General features: G+C 36.6%; 3 protein-coding genes across 5 annotated transcripts; 1 reads left to right on the forward strand and 2 right to left on the reverse strand.

Annotated features, from left to right (window-relative positions):
• The first annotated feature begins 92 nt into the window (after window positions 1-92).
• On the forward strand, window positions 93-5,691 carry LOC139774501 (BRCA1-associated protein). Its single transcript, XM_071709826.1, has 6 exons — window positions 93-315; window positions 592-892; window positions 1,359-1,548; window positions 1,843-2,161; window positions 2,420-2,844; window positions 3,039-5,691. Exons 1-6 carry the CDS (start codon window positions 237-239, stop codon window positions 3,408-3,410), a joined length of 1,686 nt encoding a protein of 561 aa, XP_071565927.1. The 5' UTR covers window positions 93-236; the 3' UTR covers window positions 3,411-5,691.
• On the reverse strand, window positions 3,650-15,775 carry LOC139774500 (chitin synthase chs-2). 3 transcript variants are annotated; one of them, XM_071709825.1, is made up of 20 exons: window positions 15,657-15,775; window positions 15,388-15,548; window positions 14,339-14,577; window positions 13,563-13,865; window positions 13,085-13,315; window positions 12,594-12,824; window positions 11,860-12,275; window positions 11,501-11,777; window positions 10,802-11,076; window positions 10,368-10,578; window positions 9,813-10,060; window positions 8,757-8,949; window positions 8,538-8,692; window positions 7,712-8,011; window positions 7,293-7,522; window positions 6,713-7,094; window positions 6,217-6,393; window positions 5,806-5,964; window positions 5,302-5,527; window positions 3,650-4,082 (listed from the first exon to the last, which is right to left on the reverse strand). In XM_071709825.1, the coding sequence occupies exons 2-20, from the start codon at window positions 15,483-15,485 to the stop codon at window positions 3,847-3,849; spliced, it is 4,587 nt and encodes a 1,528-aa protein (XP_071565926.1). In that variant the 5' UTR covers window positions 15,486-15,548; window positions 15,657-15,775; the 3' UTR covers window positions 3,650-3,846. The 3 variants fall into 3 exon arrangements, with proteins under 3 accessions (XP_071565926.1, XP_071565925.1, XP_071565924.1); XM_071709824.1 differs by having other exon boundaries at window positions 14,339-14,424; window positions 14,497-14,577; window positions 15,388-15,698; XM_071709823.1 differs by having other exon boundaries at window positions 15,388-15,698.
• A 68-nt stretch (window positions 15,776-15,843) lies between these two features.
• Sod1 (superoxide dismutase 1) lies at window positions 15,844-18,236 on the reverse strand. The gene is made up of 4 exons (XM_071709827.1): window positions 17,967-18,236; window positions 17,481-17,577; window positions 16,597-16,784; window positions 15,844-16,206 (listed from the first exon to the last, which is right to left on the reverse strand). The coding sequence occupies exons 1-4, from the start codon at window positions 18,045-18,047 to the stop codon at window positions 16,099-16,101; spliced, it is 474 nt and encodes a 157-aa protein (XP_071565928.1). The 5' UTR covers window positions 18,048-18,236; the 3' UTR covers window positions 15,844-16,098.
• Window positions 18,237-18,574: the final 338 nt, after the last annotated feature.

Below are 18,574 nucleotides of genomic sequence, written 5' to 3' on the forward strand. Positions count from 1 at the left end.
AAACGGCGCGCGCCGCGCGCGGCGCCACCGCATCAAGGTCACGCGATCGGCGATCAGTGTTACCGATGGAGTGAGTTCGCAGTCGCGCGCTGTCGTCGGCACTCGTCGCTCGTCGGTCGTCGGTAGTGTCGGGTGTCGGTACGACGGCGGTAGCGGTAGCGTGAGAGCTAACATGGCGACCTAATATAAATAAAGAGAAATGTTTATCATAATATGTCGTAATTCAATTATGTGGCATGAATTCATCCGCTGTCTTGGTGTCTCTGTGCGTTATTCGCATCGAGATTTGTGATTCGGAGTTGGAAGAAACCACCAGTGAGCATAAACGTCTTATTCGTCTTATCGTATTATCGTTTGCGTAATATTTATATTTATATTATATATCGACCATATCGACAAATAAATGTCTCTCGAATATCTATAGTCTATACCGATATAATTGCATGTAACTGTATGTAATTTAGGATACCTTAATAAAAACACAATTAGAGCTGTGCCTTCTTCCAATTTCTTTCGTGTTCTACCAACGAATCGATAACGGTGAGGTATAATCCCTTTTTTCATTGTAATTGTAAATAACAAATGTTGTAGGCACCATGGCTGCGAAGAAGACGAGAGGTTGCAGAGAACCAAGAGATATAAACGTAGAGACTTATACAAACGTGGCAGAAACCATGTCCCCGTTATTATCGAGCCAGAGCACAAGCAAATCGCATTCGTTTCCGAGAACCAATTCCGAAGAGACGTCGTTTGCGACGTCGAATCATGTCGCGAGTTCTGGTCCAGGAGAGACTGGCGCCGCTGCTTGCACCTCACCCGATCAAATAAGTTTTATCTCTGGAAACCCCTTTGTCGAAGTTACGAAAGGTATCCTCCATCTCTTCAAGGAAGAGTAAGTCATCATTTTTTTTTTTCTTACTTTAGGGAGTCGCTCTAAATTGCATATTATTGCATTTGTGTATTGTATACGCGACATGTATTTGTATACCTACGTATGTCACATTGATCAATGATCACGCACATGCGTTATATGGCTTTGACGTGCAAGAATCGAAAGAGAAAACTGACTCTACGATTTACGATTGTAAAATTACATTCCACAGCTGATGTCAGATGGGGACTTAGTATAATACTTAATATAATTCCAATTTGAAGCTTGGTTACAAAGATTTATGACATTATGACACACTAAACATCGGAAAGCTGCACAAACTGCTAATATAACTGTAAAATAATGTTATTTCTCTCGGCATTTCCGATAAGGAAGAGCCGACTCTGTGAATCAAGTGGAATACTTTTGTATTAACAGCTTAAAAGTATGTTATTAATTATTCACAATTCTATTTTTTCCATTACAGTGAACTGACTGAAATGCGTTGCGCTGCGGATCGCAGTCATACTATCTGTATCCTATCGGTACCGGCAACAATGACTTGCCACGATCTTTTAACTTTCACAGCGGCTTGTCATCAAGACATACAATACTTTAGAATCCTCAAAGACAGCAGTCCAAACCAGTATATGGCTCTGATCACCTTCAGATCGTCGGTGAGCGAACAAATGTTTGAGCAATAGATATACTTTCACGGTTTTGATAAGTTTTGACAAATTGGATCGGAAAAGTTAGCCGATTTTGTATATACATATATGTATATAAAGTTGGTTTAAAGCTAACATTTGAATTATGTATATATATTTAAGTAATATCCATTAAACATTTAAAGGCCGGGTTGTAAAAATAAGTTTAGGGTATAATAAAATAATTGACAAAGTTTTGTACAAAGAATTAACTAACTAAAGATATGTTAGCGAAAGTAAAAGTAAGCTTTTATGACATTTTAGAGTGCAGCGAGCGAATTTTACGAAACTTTCAACGGTGCTCCCTATAACTCTCTGGAACCAGACGTGGTTTGTCACATGGTATTTGTATCTCGAGTCGAAATAGGGGACAATGGAATGCCTCTGAGCGGGCACACAGAGTTGCCATCGTGTCCGGTCTGTCTCGAAAGAATGGACGAGAGTGTCGATGGAATTCTGACGATATTGTGCAACCATACTTTCCACTCCAGCTGCCTCGTCAAATGGGGTGACACATCCTGTCCGATCTGTCGATACGCCCAAACGCCAGAGCCACTGGCGGATAGTCGTTGCATGAAATGTGGTAAGTGTTCGTCTAATTGCTCCGACTTATTATACTAAACTTGAGAGAATCCAATTTAATATTTAATATACACTTATAGAAAAGGAAAGGAGAATTTGTTGAGAAAATTACTTGAAATTGTTTGATTAAATTCCGCATTGTATAATTGCATTGTATATTAGCATATTTCTCGGTCTTTCAGAAAGGAGATGATTTCAAAACATCTTCTCTATCATACTAGAGGCCTCTTTTAATATGTTTTTGTGTGGATCTCTTCAGTTGCGGATACCGGCAATGATGCACTGTGGATTTGCTTGATCTGCGGTCACGTAGGCTGCTCGCGTTATCATCAGGGTCATGCGTTTGAACACTACCGAGACACACACCATTGCTACGCGATGCAATTGGGCAACAATCGCGTCTGGGATTACGTAGGCGACAATTTTGTGCATCGGCTACTGCAGGATAAAGATGGTAAATTGGTGGAAGGTGGTCGCTCGGCAACCAAGAGCGAGGGTGCCGCTGTGGAGGATAAGGTAGATTCGGTGCAGTTAGAGTTCACGTATTTGTTAACGTCACAGTTGGAAACGCAACGACAATACTATGAAGAGAGGCTCAATCGTACGGAGCAACGCTCCATAGCAGAAATTACCGAGTTGAGGGATAAATTGGACCAAGTGCTCGAGGAAAACTCACAATTTAAGGTAATTTATTCTTAAAGGTATAATTCTTAAAAATAGTAATCAAATGAACATTACCTCGTCTCTTCTATTCCGAATTTCTTTTCGCTTTCTCCCTCTTCCTGTTCTACTCTTTTCAAATGTACTACTCTTGATTCTATCATAAAGAAAAAAAAAACGAAAAAAAAAATATATATATATACTCCTTATTTTATCAGAAACAATTCGCGACGCTCAATCGTGACAAGCAGACGTTTGATAAGCGTCTGCAGCATTCCACCAATAAATTGGCACAAATACAAGCAGAATTGTCGGAGGAAAAGGAGTTGCGAAAGGCCCTACAATTGAACCAGACTTCATGGCAGGCGAAATACAAGAAATTGCAAGATGAATTGTCCACAAAAGAAGCAGAGATCACCAATTTGAAGGAGCAAAACCGGGATCTCATGTTTTTCCTCGATGCTCAAAAACAAATCGACGAGTCCGCCGATCGAAATGAGATTGCCGCCGGACGTATCGTTATTCCTCCAAGCCCTAAAGATGGGAAATCGTCAGGATCTCGAGGATATAAAAGTCAAAAGAGGCATTAACTCTCATCAAACATCATTGTATTAACACTTAAACGTTAAATTCTCCGATCTGTTTAGACTCGAATCTTTTTCAATTACGTTTGGGAATTCTTCGTCAATATGCGAAACGCAATATTCTGAATATCGATTACAAGAACGATTATGATGAAGAAAAAAACGTTATATATAAAAGAGATGATATTGAAGTTAATTTTTAGTTTTATGTGAAGGAAGAATAATCTATTATTTCGCTACAACGATTTTACTAAATTGTTGTTTACCTTTTTATTTCATTTGCTGACATATTAATGTAAGTTTAATGTTGAAACTTGTAATTTTTTACTATATTGGTATATCTCTATTAACAATGTCTCTTATAACGATGTCAGAAGTGAGAAGTTACATAAATTTTCTTCTTGCATTATATCTCAAATTAAGTTAGTTTCTTTCATAAATCTCATATATTTTCATCCCGCTTGAATCCTGGATTATCATATTGAAATTGATGACGATTTGATTGTCCTGGTTGAAAAGGGTCCTGATTCGAGGATCTCAAATTATCAGCATCATCGTAAATGTCATATGATTTCTGAGTCTGTGTCCTTCTTTTTTCTGCTAAAATTGTTGATCGCCTCCGCTCAAAGGCATTAAACGCACTTTTCGGCATTTGCGAGGACATGCGTTGCGATAAACCTGCAAAATAGACGAGAGATACTCGAAAAAAGTATTAAATAAAAGTACTAAGTGTGATAATTAATGCCATCGGCACTGACTTGTGTAAGTGTGAGTGTGGGTGGGTGGGTGGGTATGTGTATGGGTAGGTGCGTGCGTGCGTGTTTGCGTATTTACATGTATAACATTGTTACTCCCAAAATGTTAAATAATTTGAAATATAGAACGTTTACGCTTTCTATCTAACTGTTAATCGAAAAAACGATTAATTTAATGCAATTCTCGGGATGTTGCAATTAATTCTATAAATATATCCGAAAACTATTATTCTCGTATTGTGTTGCATTAAATATCAATTGCGTTTTCATCAACTTTTTATCAACCCCGGTCGTAATAATATGTAAACGTCTTGTTTAATGGCAAGTGTAAATCGTTTTGCTTGGAATAATTCATTTACGTTTTATGGGTGCTTTAATGTAGTTCATGTTTACGCACACTACACGTGCATTACGTGTCAGTGCTGATACCCAAATGCAGCATCTTTGTCCGTGCGTTTAAGATGTAATATATAAACGCGTGCGCGCGTAAAACTACAAACTTAACAGCAATTAGTATATGTTAACGTTAAAAAAAGATAAAACATAAATTAAATACTTGATAATAATAAAACCAACGTCAATTATTAGCTGTAATAATAAATGAATTTTATAAACGTGTTTTTATTTTTATTCCCTTGTCGAAGGGGAGCAAAGAAGATATTAAAGTTGAAACGCAATGTACAAAAAAAAAACGAAACAGGCACGTTCCTTGTCAATTGGTTACCTTAGCTAATTACTATTTATTTTAACTAGAAATGTTTTTATTACACTACCTCTTTCATAAAAGCAAGCGTAAGCAAAAACCGATAATTCGATTTGGAATTATATGACATTGTTTTATAGAAGCTCTTTGAAAGCACCAAATCGAAACAATGTCGCTACGTCGTTTAGTTGCTTATCCACGATACTCAATATACGCGATTGAATTTCCGTATCCATATTTTCTCTTTCTTCCTGTTTTTCTCTCGGGATACTGTCTCACAATTCCACGTTTAGTATTTAAACATATATGTACAATTTAGAAGATGAGTGCGTTCTGAATTTAAAATCTCCAGGATTCTCCCATAATTTGAATAGTATTCTCAGTGATACGCTGATGCACAAAGTTTATGAAAATTTTAAACAATTGAGAGCAATTATACCTGAACTTGGATCATGAAGCTTTCGTCGAAATAGTTTTTCAAAGTTTCCCAATATCTTCAACGATCCCTTCGAATTTTTCGTTGATTTGTGCGCACTTTGTTTGGTAGGAGAAGTCACGGTACTTCGTCTAAGTTCGAATATCACGTCGTCCTCCGCCATGCGTTGAAGTGTCTGCGCTATTTTATCAGCGTGCTTTTCGAAAACGCCATCTTCCGAAGAAGTTACCTGAGGAGAAGAAATGATGCGAGAGAAATATATGTGAATTACTAATTATAGAAAGAAAAATAAATTTTCTGTAAATTTCTTTATCTTATATTTCTCTTAAAGTAAACTTGTTTTGTATTTTCAACAAATCTTCAATAAATTTACTTTCATAGGAGGAAAATCCATAGAGATTGTATAATTTATCTTTCACCGTATGTATTTACTTGTGAAAAAGATAAGAAAAGCGTGTTATACCTAATATTATGGTGTTTAATGTGTTTTTTTTCTTTGAATATTACCTTAGTACAAGGAAGTTTTGTATTGGCGAGTACATGGGAAAATGTGACGAATCGATGAACTAGCATAGCGCAGAACTGGATACCTAATATACTGATGAACGCGGCAATAAATAGGCATCCTATCGGCTCGAGTCTTAAATATTCTTTTGTTAAATGTACCTAATATAAGAAATTGAAATGTAATTTAAATTTTTTACCCTTGCACAATTTTAACAAATTTTAATACTCGAGTGTTAAATTATTAAATTGAAACAACCCTTTCAAAGTAAGCAAGTTGAATTGCTTGAATTGTAACGTTATTAAATATAATAACTATGTGAAGTTATTGTTAATGAAACATATAATAGGATTGTTCTCACTATTACTATTACGTTATTATTATCATTATTATATTGTTATTGAGATATTTACCTCAAATCTTTCTGAATTGAATGTAACATTGTACTTCATTCCAAGTGGCCATTGCAAATGCAGGGTATCTTTGTTTAACTGCATAAGGAACACGATTAGTACAAACAAAGCATTTAACATGAAGAATTTTGATAAATACGCATCACGAGAGTTCATCAGTTCCTGAGTTATTTTGTTCTAAAAGAAATATAATTATATAAAAATTAAGGAGAGAATAAAATAAATATCTTGGGTCGGAAAATTATCATTTCAATATTATCTCAGAATATGACATGAAATGCTGCATGGTTGTTCTTCAATGTTCGACAACGTGAAACAAAAGATTGCACATGTTATATTCTTTTCTGTACGTGTGTGAATATCTACATATTGTATTCTTGCTGTTCTATTCTTGTTATTTCTATCTCACTCAAGCTGTATTCGAATTTCTACCAACTACTTTTACTTTGTCTATTTTTCTGTCTTTTTTTGCAAGTTAAAGATAGATTCAACTCACTTGACTCTCTTCATCGCTTTCAATGGGTCGCAAGTATTTTCCAATCAGATCTTTCCAAAATTCTTCTTCATCATTCGATAGAAAATCCACCACACCTCTTCGCAGTCTTTCGTCCTGAAGCCAGTAAGGGCTAATGAGGAAACTAGACTGATCCTGACTCGAGGTTGCTGACACCTGCGTCAGAACGTCACTTTCGTCGTCATCGACATCCTTGTAGATCACATTTTCTCGATCACTTTTATCGGTTATGTGTTGTAACTCGATTCCTTCATGCATTTCCTCTTCTATTGTCTCCTCCATCGGGAAATATGGTCTTGGGTAGATATTAGCATTAGAAGATGATTGGGCAACGTTGTTAGTTTCCATGTTTATTGTATGTAATCTATAATATTATCAATAATTATATCTGTGTTGTAGAATACAAACACCTTAGGAGTAAGATAAGACAAATAATTATCTGTATAATTCGAATCTCTCGTAGTAATAGACCGATAAATAAAAGTAATTAAATATAAGTGTAATAATGATTTTATGATAACTATAAGTTTCGTAATAACTGTAAATAATAAGTCCATCAAACCTGTCTAGTAAGTTCAGACGTTTGTTCATCTGTTGTAGAGACTCGTTGATTTCATTCAATCGCTTCTCTTCATAACTAACTCCTGAATTAATACAGCAAACACATTTGAGAAGATTCCCCAAGGAAAACTCCAATGTACCTTTTTCATTTTTGTCTTGCTTATTTCTCTTTCCTATCATGAACCCGGATAGATTGCTGATTGCTGCGGATCTCTGCTCATCTTGAAGAGTCTTTTTACGTTGTAATTATATAACATGATTATTTTTCAAATTATTCCAATTACGTTCTGCACGTGCGCGCACGTGCAGTAAGTGGCAAAACATGTTAAGGAACTAATCTATCAATTATTTTCCACAGTGTATTTACAGTTTGTACAATCTGCTCTGAATTAAATTAAAATTAGAGAATAGCAAACTTACGACATTCGGTTTCTTCGAATCACGCGTGCCCCAAGTAACGTTATGCACGTTGAAGACGGAGAAGATAATTAACAACATGTACATAGACGGCACGGTAATGTAGTAAATAACACCGCACAGTAAACAAGTCGCTTCCTGAGGGTGTAACAGACCAGCTACTGTCATTTGGCACGCGACAATGAAAAAGAGAAGACTACTAGGTGCAAGCCATCCATCTTCGGCGATTTGTAACATAATTCCTACCAGGACGACTATCATCACTAGGCCATATATAGCGCTGATAATCTCGGCTACTAATAACTGTAAACCCAGGCTAATAATGTACTATCGATAGATGATGTATAATGTAATGTTCATATGCAATAATCGTCGATTAATCTAGCACAGTCGTAGAAAGTATCCTATAGTCATTAAATATAATGGTTTCAGCTGCATTTTCTTGCTCTCTCTCTCTCTCTCTCTCTCTCTCTCTCTCTCTCTCTCTCTCTCTCTCTCTCTCTCTCTCTCTCTCTCTCTCTCTCTCTCTCTCTCTCTCTCTCTCTCTCTCTCTCTCTCTCTCTCTCTCTCTCTCTCTCTCTCTCTCTCTCTCCCTCTCCTCTCTCTCCTCTCCCTCTCCTCTCCCTCTCTCTCTCTCTCTCTCTCTCTCTCTCTCTCTCTCTCTCTCTCTATTTGAAATAAAATTCATCTAATACAGCAAGCTCAAATTGCAAAGCCACTTATACTCTTGTTTTGACCTATTTTTTATAATCCACATTTACTGACTAAATAAATTTTTCTTTTTCAAATATCTTCAAAATCTTTATGAGATACCATTCGAGTTTCATACCTGCATGCGCTCCTTACAGACGAAGCAAACTCCGACGAACACGCCAATTGGGATTAGATTGTACCAGAAACTGGTCCAATTGTCGATATGAAACGCGGCGACAAACGCGCCAACCAGCATCAAAAATATTGTACCTGGTCCCAGGATTGTACTCCCTTTAATAAATAATAATTGATTTAATAGATTATTAAAATGTTATCACTAGATATATGTACATACCCATTAGAATCCATTGATAAGCAATGTACAGCCACGAGATATCGTTATTCACCTTCCTCGTCTCTTTAGAAGTCATCAACAAGTCGAAAATATTTGCGACAGTGGAGGGAATCCAACGGCGTCGCTGAATGTAGAAATCTCTAAAGACTTCTGGTGCATGTGTATACGCATCACTCGCTGCCGAATATTCGACCTGGTAGAAACGAATTAATCTTAGGACTCTACTCTATATTCTTGAACACGTAAATTACACACACACACACGCGTGCGTATACATACTACTGATCTGTCAGATTTAGTTGAATATTTTTGTACCTACATAACACTAGTGAGAAAATATATCCTTCAACAAATTTCATTTTTCAAAAGAATGACCAGACATCGTGAAATATATATTATTGTAGAACCAAAATTCAAATCTGCTTGCTGAATTACAAAATACAATTGTTTAAATTCAGCCAAGTTCCGAATGCTAGCAATTTAAAATTTTTACTTTGTTTTTATAGCTGTATCTTTCAGGCGGATTTGCCTGGTTTTAAGGAGAGCGGGAGGAAGGAGAGAATCTTGTAAATACATATATAAGCATTAATTTAAATACTAAATTGTTATTTCTTCAGAAATAGATCTGAATAATATATGTATAATAAATAGATCAAATTTTATCAATCGTCAGGAAAATAATCAGTCAGATATCGTTGTATGAGTTCGAGATGCGACAATGATTATCCAGGAACCGCAAACTGGCAAGTTACTCGCGCGACGATTCAAACAATTGACCGCGGTCCAAAAATTGAACGTTCTGCTATCTACACGCATCTAATACACATATCCAATTTAACTTTTTACCTGATATTTAAGCTTGATAATTAAGCTATATTAACGTTAAATATTTCTCACTACTTGAGAAAATTGACATTTCGAAAGATATATATGGCTAGTCAGTTAGAATTTAAATCTATGAAAGATCTCTGTACTTTTAATATATTGCTTACTAAATAGGTAATATATTATATGAATATATCATGGTATTTTAAACCGCACAAGATGATGACTTACCCGTGAACCTACTTGGAGAAGCAATGTACAGAGCCATCGATCCTCACCTTGGTCATACTGAATGTAATGCCTGGCTTCGGTAGACTTGGTAGCATATTTCGCCATCACGTTAGGCTGCTTCAACGCTTTCGCTCTAAAGAGCGAAAAACAGCCAGGACTGCACAGAACACAACCGATCGTATGTTCTGTAGATTTTTGCAACCAGTGGCCAATAGCGTATTCGAATTTTTGGAACCAAACCATTGGACCTGTAGTAACGAACAGTAAAACGCTTAAGAGCTTCAAACAAAGCGATCTCTTTTCCGTATATTAGAAAATCGTACGAAATTTAAAGTCTCAAGCTGTTTGTTTAATAATAAATACTAAAACTTTTCTTCGTCCATTTCCCTGTCTATCGGTTAATTGTTATAAAGAACTGTGAAACTGTGATATCGTGATTTCTCCAATCACAGTTACCAACAATTATATAACAATACGTTCTCTCTACATTATCTTAAATGAGATATTTAACATTTTTAATTTGTCGCAATAACCCGCATACCGCATACCGCATACCTAATCCGACCGGATGTATTCGCCCACACGCGGCACCAAGATCTCTATCCTTTTTCATCAGATCCACCAGAACTTTAACCGCGGCCGGTCGAAAGTCGATATCTCCGTCCAATGTAAGAATGTACGTGTTCTCGGCAATAGTCTCTTTCCGATCTATGTCGATCGGTAGTCCCATTAGACGATAGCCCAGAAGATAATACATATACATGACCTTAAAAAATTCAACAGGATGTTTCATTCGGATTTTCCTTTGAAACTTTACTTTATTAAATTTGTCTCTAATAAAAGTTTAATGATGCTTATTCACGTTTATATATTGATCATATTATGTATATTGACTTATTCTGAAATGCATTACATATATGCGCGTGCGCAAATTTTCATCAAATTTTTATTAGAGAACGACTTGATGGGCATACGTTTATTTCTCATACTTGACTCCACCGTTTTCTGTGTCTAATCTTGTTTTTATCCTTCAGGTGAACTACCAATTTAGTTTTTCCTGGCAACGTCCACACAAGACGACCCCCGTAAGGCGTCGGATATTTAGTAGGCGGCAAAGAACGCATGCATAAGTTCTCCACATTTTTTTGGACCGTCTCCACCAGCGTAATCACATATTGATTGACTTGCGTCTCATTTTCATCGTGATTACACAAATCAACGCAGCCGTGCATGCAGCAAAATGCATCGTCGAAGAAAATGTGTGCTGATTTCAAAAGCGTACAACATTCATTCAACAAATGTATTGAATAATTTTCTTACGGCTATTCACTCGCTAAATTTTTCGAAAATATTTTCAAAAACTAGAAATACTAACAATAAGTATATATAATAAACACGCAACAAGATCTCTCTCTCTCTCTCTCGACGTCTGATAAATGGATTCAGATAACTTTCAGATAGAGAGAAGACTAAATTTCTACGGCATGATTAAATTTTAATTTTTTTCATGCAAAGAATACTACACGTCCATCATAATTTTTTAAAAGGTGAATCTTAATTGTTAATTACTCGCGCAGTAATATATCGATAAAAAGGAAAATTTGTAACTTGTGTAATTTATCATTACGATAGATGGTCCTCTTTAATCTTTTAGTCATAATATATTGTCTGTGACGATTGCGACTCACTTTCCAATTCGTAATAGTCCTCGATGTGAACCTTGTAATATCTCTGCGTGACGCGTATCGCACACTGATCCTTGTCCAATCGCAGAATACTGCCTACCAAATGATTCATTTCGTTCTTCTCTTCGTGCCACATTGTAGCGCACGCGTAAATTCTCGTCACTCGATCTTTATGTTTATCGATCGTCGTCATATCCTCCGGATCATCTTTGTCAAGGTCTCGTTCGATTCTTCCAACGTCCAAGCTAATATCGGTAGCTTCGAGTCTTAGGTCGCCATTCTGAAATTCAATTGATTGCAATAATAAATGTAATTGTGATAATAAATAAATAGATAAAATAACTTCAAGTTTATCTCTTTACTGGAAGTGGAGCATCTTTGTCCTTCTCCTCGCGCGCGTGGTCTTGCAGATCGACATTTTCATTCTGCGTCCTTCTATTTAAAGCTAAACATTGGTCAATCATAAGCGAATCGTAAGTGATGGTGGAGAAAATTCTTTCAGCTAGCGCCAGTCTTTCGTTTTCGGTGGTCCATAGGTGCATCGTGATCCATATCTGCGACATCAGCCATATAAGCCAGAACCAAATGTACCAGCTAGAAAGAAATTCGTCCCAATTTCCAAACAGGAATTCCTCGAAGAAAAGATAGTCCGTTGTAACGTTGCGAAAGATGTCCTTGTTGCACAATGTCACAATCAAACACACCGCTCCCAGACTAGCCAGATTCGTTGGAAACGCGAAACCAAACTGGTGCATATGAGTTCTGTAAGCGAATTTACCTGAAAAGTTGTCGAAGAGATCAAGAGTCGGAAGATCGAAAGTGCTCTTGAACTTGTACTTGAAGAAAAATGCAAGATAAAAAAATATTCAAATTATATCATATGTAGAACAGGTAAAGACTGCAGGTAAGGACTCTCTCGCATCGTTCTTCCAAATACGTTCTTTTGAAATAGTGTTGTTAGTTACTTTCAGATTTTTGCGCGGTCTGGATCTAATTGTAAGCCTGGACAAAAGGCTTGCCGCTTTCATCTTTATGTATTAGGTGAATTTTTTTAGTTTTATAATGTATGTACATTGTTGTGGCCATTTCAACTTACAAGACTGATACATCATCATGGCGCAAGCAGCTTGAATGGCAAAGATATAAAGGGGTGTAGGGATAGTGAATCTCGGTGAGAAAAAGCTTCTGGCATCTATTCCTTCGCATACGTTAACAACGAGAGCACCTGCGATGAAAATGAATATCCTCCAAAGGGAGACGTATCCTTGTACGACGTGCTGGCCTGATTGAAGATCTTCTTTCGCACGGAATAAGAATCGCACTAGACCTGTTTTAATCATCTAAATTATAATAAACTAAATTGGTTCTCTCGCAGCGATAAAAACACTCGCGAAAAGAAAAGGATGACATTTGAAATAAATATTGAAAGGTATTTTCGAGATTTTGCCGAGGAGATGGAACTTTATTCTCTTATCTTACTCTCTCCCCCCCCCCCTCAACCCCCCGTTTTTCTCTTTTTCTTTACACGAGACGGCCTTAGGAATCATCTACCTACGTACATACATACGTGACGTGATCGGTACGTACCGATGTTGCTGTGGGACGACACAAAGTTGCTCCACCAGCGACTCGAGCACAAGACAAGAGCAATGGGAGAAAGCCACATCAACGTTGCGTCGACGTCGTGCTCGATATTAAGGATCAAAGGCCACAACATTCCGCTAACTTGGGCGGTCAATGCCAGTGCGTCAACAATTTTTAGCAATCTTAATTTGCTTGCCGATACATTTTGACTTTCTTTATTTCGCGAAAGTAGATCTATTAAATTTCAATCATCGTCGGTATTTATTATACATATATAACAAGCGAATTCTTAATTACCACGGAATATCGTTGTACAATAGGAACGAAAGCAGTCTATTTCCGAAAGCTCGTTTATTTGAATCAAGCGTCAAGCAATTGTATTATACATATGTGTATGTGTCTATATGTATAATAGCAACGGCAAGTCAAAGTAAAAAAAAAGTTGCTTTCTATTGCTCTCGGCAATTAATTACGCACTTACTCAACAATCCTGGGACGAAACATAGGCAACAGAAAATGGCGGCGCCTTGTGCCGCACCGATTTCCGGTAGAATGACAAAAGTCAACAAGACTAAACCGATCGTGTGGAGCGTGTCCAGCAGAATCATGAGCAGAATGTTTCGTTTCTTTGGCATCCTTGGTTTCCCCTTGAATAGATAGTGCCACAAAGTATTCAACACTCCGAGGCATTCCGGCACGAGAAATATGAAAATCAGACACCACGTCCATTTTATACGGTCATCCTGCGTGTGCTCGGTAAAAAGCCCCTCCAGCTCCTCCTTCTCTGTAAAGGAATCCGGGAGTGTTTTGCGTATAAAAGGATTAATATTGTAAATTTAATAATAATTATGGATAAGGAAGGATTTCCCCCTTCCTCCTTTTCGCTAACGTAACACTATACCTACTATGACACTTAATTGATAACATATGATAAACGATAATCGATAAGATAATAATGTCTCTTCCAAATAAAAGAAATGAAAGACCATTTTCAAATTAGAAATGTAAACCATCTTTTCTAATTTCAACTTGACCCAGCAGGGTATCGCACATTTAATCAATCCCCTCAATTACAAATTCAAGTCAATTCTCTATCATCTCTCCTTAGATTTGAATATTTAATTTAATATCGTCTATAATTACAAATTTGGAAACTTGGCAGTCCGTATACTTTAGGACATAAGAATATTTGTGTGCAAATATTTGTAATTTTTGTAACTTTTGTTCAGTGTTGTTTACTCTAAATTGAAATCTTACCTAGATTACGATTATAAGAGAGCAACGATTCATTCTTTCGTAGCTGCGCGGTGGCCAATAGAACAGCTAATTTAGACGCGATGCCGCTGCATAAAACGATAGTAAATAACAATCCATAAATGAACAGCTTTAAGATCCAAATAACGATCTCGAAAAACCTGTTATTTCGCATAGATCCACTTTCTGGTGGAGGAGGAAGACATTCGAACGCGTCCCACGGCGGAACGTCTTTCTGCGAACTAAAAAAGGTTTTCTGTGTTATCGCGAGCTTTTCATTCTTCAGTATAGTAATATCAGCACTATTTGGCTTACTATTATCTCATCTCTCTCTCTCTCTCTCATATGTATATATAATTTTCTTTTCTCCGTTTTCTACATCTTTCTACTACATCTCTTTTTACATTTTTATACATTGTTTCGCGCATGATTTTATTTCTTACATCTTATATAGTCCTTCCCTTTTTCCTCAACATACAATTGTTCATTTTGCAAAAAAGAATGCATTAAACATTTTCATAGAAACAAGATTCATTCGTTCAGTCATTTCAATTCGTCTACTCTTTGTGACAGATCGCAAAAATTAATGTCGTTAAAACAAACAAATTCAAGAAAAAAAATGCTTTGTCTTTTTGTAACAACGTAGTGACTTTATATACAAAAAAATACACGTAAACGAAACATTCTCTCTCTCTCTCTCTCTCTCTCTCTCTAGATACCATAATTTTAGAATAGATAGCAAAACAAAAATGTAAAGGTGAAACTAACCAGTAAGTAAAAAATCCCCCCGCCCTCACGAAAAAAGAAAATTATAATAGCGAATTCGGTAGTACGCACTAGTGCGTCTAGCCGAATTCTCTATAAGACATTGAATTTTCCTACACGAATCTGCCGAGTATCGTAGTTTTCTTGCTGAGCTATCATCTTTACGCGTATGTATGGATTATGGATGTATGTACATACATACATACATACACTCACATCACAAATTCGTTCGCTTTCACTTATTTTTAGTATAGTATATCGGAAGCTCTAATTCTCTAGACACATACCTCTCTTCTTCAGTTTCATCGAATTCAGAGCTGCTGTCGTCATAGTAATTGTCAAAGACGCTAATCCTCGGTTCGTTTCCTCGGTTTATCGGCAACATATTTGCCGAAATCTTGCGACAGCTTACGATCGCGACAACCGCCGAAATTGATATATTATATGCCTGCGGTACAATTTGTAGATGCGTCATCGATCGACAAAGTATTATCATCGGTTCCATGATAAGGTTAGATAAGATTTATAATTAGGACCAATTCGGAATGTAGAGTACCGTAATACATTTCCGGATACGCGCTTGCCGTTTAAGTGTGCTGTAGTTATATTATGACGCCCATATTATGGAACCAAGTCATTTAACAGACTTCTTCGTATTATACATATAAATTTCTAGCTCGAGGAGAATGTGTTACATATTTATAAACATTGAAATGTTTCGGAACTGTATACATATATATATATATAGATGAGTAGATATTCTTTCGTTTTTATTTAGCGTTCCATAAACAACATAAGCAAATCCTAGTTCTAACACTTTATTAACGTTATTTTTAGGAAGAAGTGATAAATTTTATCACATTACATAACATTGCAGAGAACAAAAAAAAATATCATTTGCATGATATGACTGTATGCTGAAAACCAAGTGGTAAGAAAATAGTATATCTCTAATATACATATAATATTAACTCCCCGCACCGATCAAGTATACGCATTTACTTTGTGATGCCAATAACACCACAGGCAAGACGATCGCCAGCATTGCCAGTTGTTTTTGACAGCTCGTGGCCACCCTTGCCCAAATCATCAGGATCAGCATGGACCTAAAATTTGAAGAAACTGAATAAACATATCTATTTACAAGAGACAAATACAAAGAGAAAGGTAAAAACAAGTAAGAAAATCTTTGACTACGTGACAATATTAATGGAAAAATTGTCACTTTACAATCAAGTATACCTATATATGTATGAATTAACCGTGTAAACATTTCTGATACATCTCAGAACCGGCAGTTGCCTTACAAGTATGTCGTATAATATATTAACTACGTACGTCTCCTACAACGTATTAAATAAATGCGCAAATCATATTTATTTTTATAAAATCATTAGTAATACTAAAGAATAAGAACGTAATTGGAATGGTTCGTGGGTTACAACGGCCGATTATCAAGTACAAATCAACGAGACTCATATAAGTCTAATATATACCACGAGAGTTCGTCCGATGATACTGTGCGGTCCGTGGAGTTGAATCTTACTGTCGGCGATGTTAATTTCCGCGACTTTATTAGCATCGGCTTCCACGTTTCCTAAATCTCCAACATGGCGCACATTGTCATTCGGACCACCATGATCTTTTTCAAGTGGATTGAAATGAGGGCCCGCACTCGTGCAACCTGTAAAAAAACAGAGAACATCAAGAATTAGTTTACGTTCATAACTTGTACTTAAAAATAGTTGAACAGCGAAAATAATTTGTAATCTATGCCATGTTGTATTGAAACACGTCGTACTTAAGCGATATATAAATTAAAACAATATAAAAAATTAAAAGATTGTAACAAATAAGAAAAAAATGAAAAAACTTTAAGAAAATTAGACCAAAATTTGCTTGAAAGTTATTAAAACATTTATAACTGAAATAAATGTGTAAAAAGTACTAAAATATCATATATACATATATAGATATCCTCTGTCCCCATGAACCTGTTTACAAGCAAGCAGATATCCATATCGCATACATTCATTCTCCACAAACACAAATTAGCTCGTTATCAACTTTACTAAAGTCGAAAATAAGACAAGTTTGATAAAAATGATACAGTTGTGCACAATTTCAATCAACTTTTGTAAATTCTAGAAACTTTTGTCACTGTTTGAATTATTACAAAGCGTCAAATCTGTAGAGCAAAAAATTACGAGAGTGAGGGAGAGAAGGGGAAGGGAGGGGAGGGGAAGGAGGAGGAAGCGAGAGAGATTTTTAAAAAATATATTTTAAATTAACTTTTTTTTCAAGTCTGTAATGTCCGAGCTACGTCATTCATAATGCGACGTCTCATTAGATATTCTCATTAAAATTGACTTGAACGTACCATTTGTATTGTCGCCAAATTCATGAATATGAAAACCGTGCAGGCCTTTCTTTAAGCCGGAAATCTGTCCAGTCACCTTTACCTCACTTTGACTTTCCTGCAATGCAAATCGAGTGATAACTTACTGTGATAACAGAGTAAGTAAATTTTTTAGAGGATTAAAAGTTAACAATTATTAAATTGGGTGTGTATGTATGTATGAAAACAAGTTGTTTCGACAAATTAGATTATTAGAAAACATATAAAACTATCGCGGTACGATTCAGGATTCAGGTGATCCCGATGACTCTCATATATAAAATGTAGGATCATATCAAGCAAAAAGCATTATCGTATCGCTAGATAAAAATCTTTCAAGCCTGCGGTTTGAGAAATATAAGCGGATATCTTTTGAGAAAAGATATAGCGAGATCAATCTGAAAAAATTTCGATGAAATTGCCAGACTTACGCGGCGAGGAGGGAAAATTGGAAGGAACAGAATTTACCGCTTGTTCAAAATGCACGGTTCCTGTGACAGGCCCTCCCTGCTGGCCTGGCCGAAGGACACAGACTGCCTTGATCGACATCTCGCGAATGTATTTCCGTCTATCCGTCTATTTCCGTCTATTCCGGTCTATTCGCGTGCCTGCCCAAGTCCCGATTGTCCCGAATGGATAGTTCCAACTGCGCGGTAATTCGCGGCTTATGCTTATACGGCAATTAAATAATCAAATTGCTGAATGTTGCTGAATCACGAATAATCAGACGAGACAAAAACCGCTACGCGTGACGTATGTATGTATGTATGTACATACATGCATATGTACATATGTGTTGAAGACAAATGAGGACAGAAAGGTCGTCCGGTTGAGTTTCGGAACGCATCCCATTGCATCTCATTTGGAAATGGATGAGCACTAACTACTAAAAAGGCCGGTCTACAATGGGCGCGTTCAGCAGACCAAGCCGCTCAGTAGCAGTCGAACGTGATTGGCTCTTACTTTTAGAACCAACCAATCAACGCAGAGTGTTGATGAGACGAACTCAACAGTTGTGTCTGCTGAACGCGCCCAATGGCTGCGTTTTGCCGAACCTCCGCTAGCTAAGCCGCTAG

The sequence above is a fragment of the Temnothorax nylanderi genome, unplaced genomic scaffold (assembly GCF_030848795.1).
Source record: "Temnothorax nylanderi isolate EJ_2023f unplaced genomic scaffold, tnyl_v1.0 TNYL_tig0081_pilon, whole genome shotgun sequence".
NCBI classification, from domain to species: domain Eukaryota; kingdom Metazoa; phylum Arthropoda; class Insecta; order Hymenoptera; family Formicidae; genus Temnothorax; species Temnothorax nylanderi.

Bases quoted from the DNA above. Each gene is read 5' to 3' on its own strand.
- LOC139774500 (XM_071709823.1), bottom strand. From the start codon at position 15,605: ATGGAACCGATGATAATACTTTGTCGATCGATGACGCATCTACAAATT. The intron at 13,316-13,562 runs GTAAGTGCGTAA...GAAATTTAATAG, and splicing joins TTTCGTCCCAGGATTGTTGA to ATCTACTTTCGCGAAATAAA. The intron at 7,523-7,711 runs GTAAGTTTGCTA...CAACGTAAAAAG, and splicing joins ATTCGAAGAAACCGAATGTC to ACTCTTCAAGATGAGCAGAG.
- LOC139774501 (XM_071709826.1), top strand. From the start codon at position 237: ATGAATTCATCCGCTGTCTTGGTGTCTCTGTGCGTTATTCGCATCGAG. The intron at 316-591 runs GTGAGCATAAAC...CAAATGTTGTAG, and splicing joins GGAGTTGGAAGAAACCACCA to GCACCATGGCTGCGAAGAAG. The intron at 2,162-2,419 runs GTAAGTGTTCGT...GGATCTCTTCAG, and splicing joins TAGTCGTTGCATGAAATGTG to TTGCGGATACCGGCAATGAT.
- Sod1 (XM_071709827.1), bottom strand. From the start codon at position 18,047: ATGTCGATCAAGGCAGTCTGTGTCCTTCGGCCAGGCCAGCAGGGAGGG. The intron at 17,578-17,966 runs GTAAATTCTGTT...TTTGCATTGCAG, and splicing joins CCGTGCATTTTGAACAAGCG to GAAAGTCAAAGTGAGGTAAA. The intron at 16,207-16,596 runs GTATATATTAGA...TTCAAATTTTAG, and splicing joins TCATCGGACGAACTCTCGTG to GTCCATGCTGATCCTGATGA.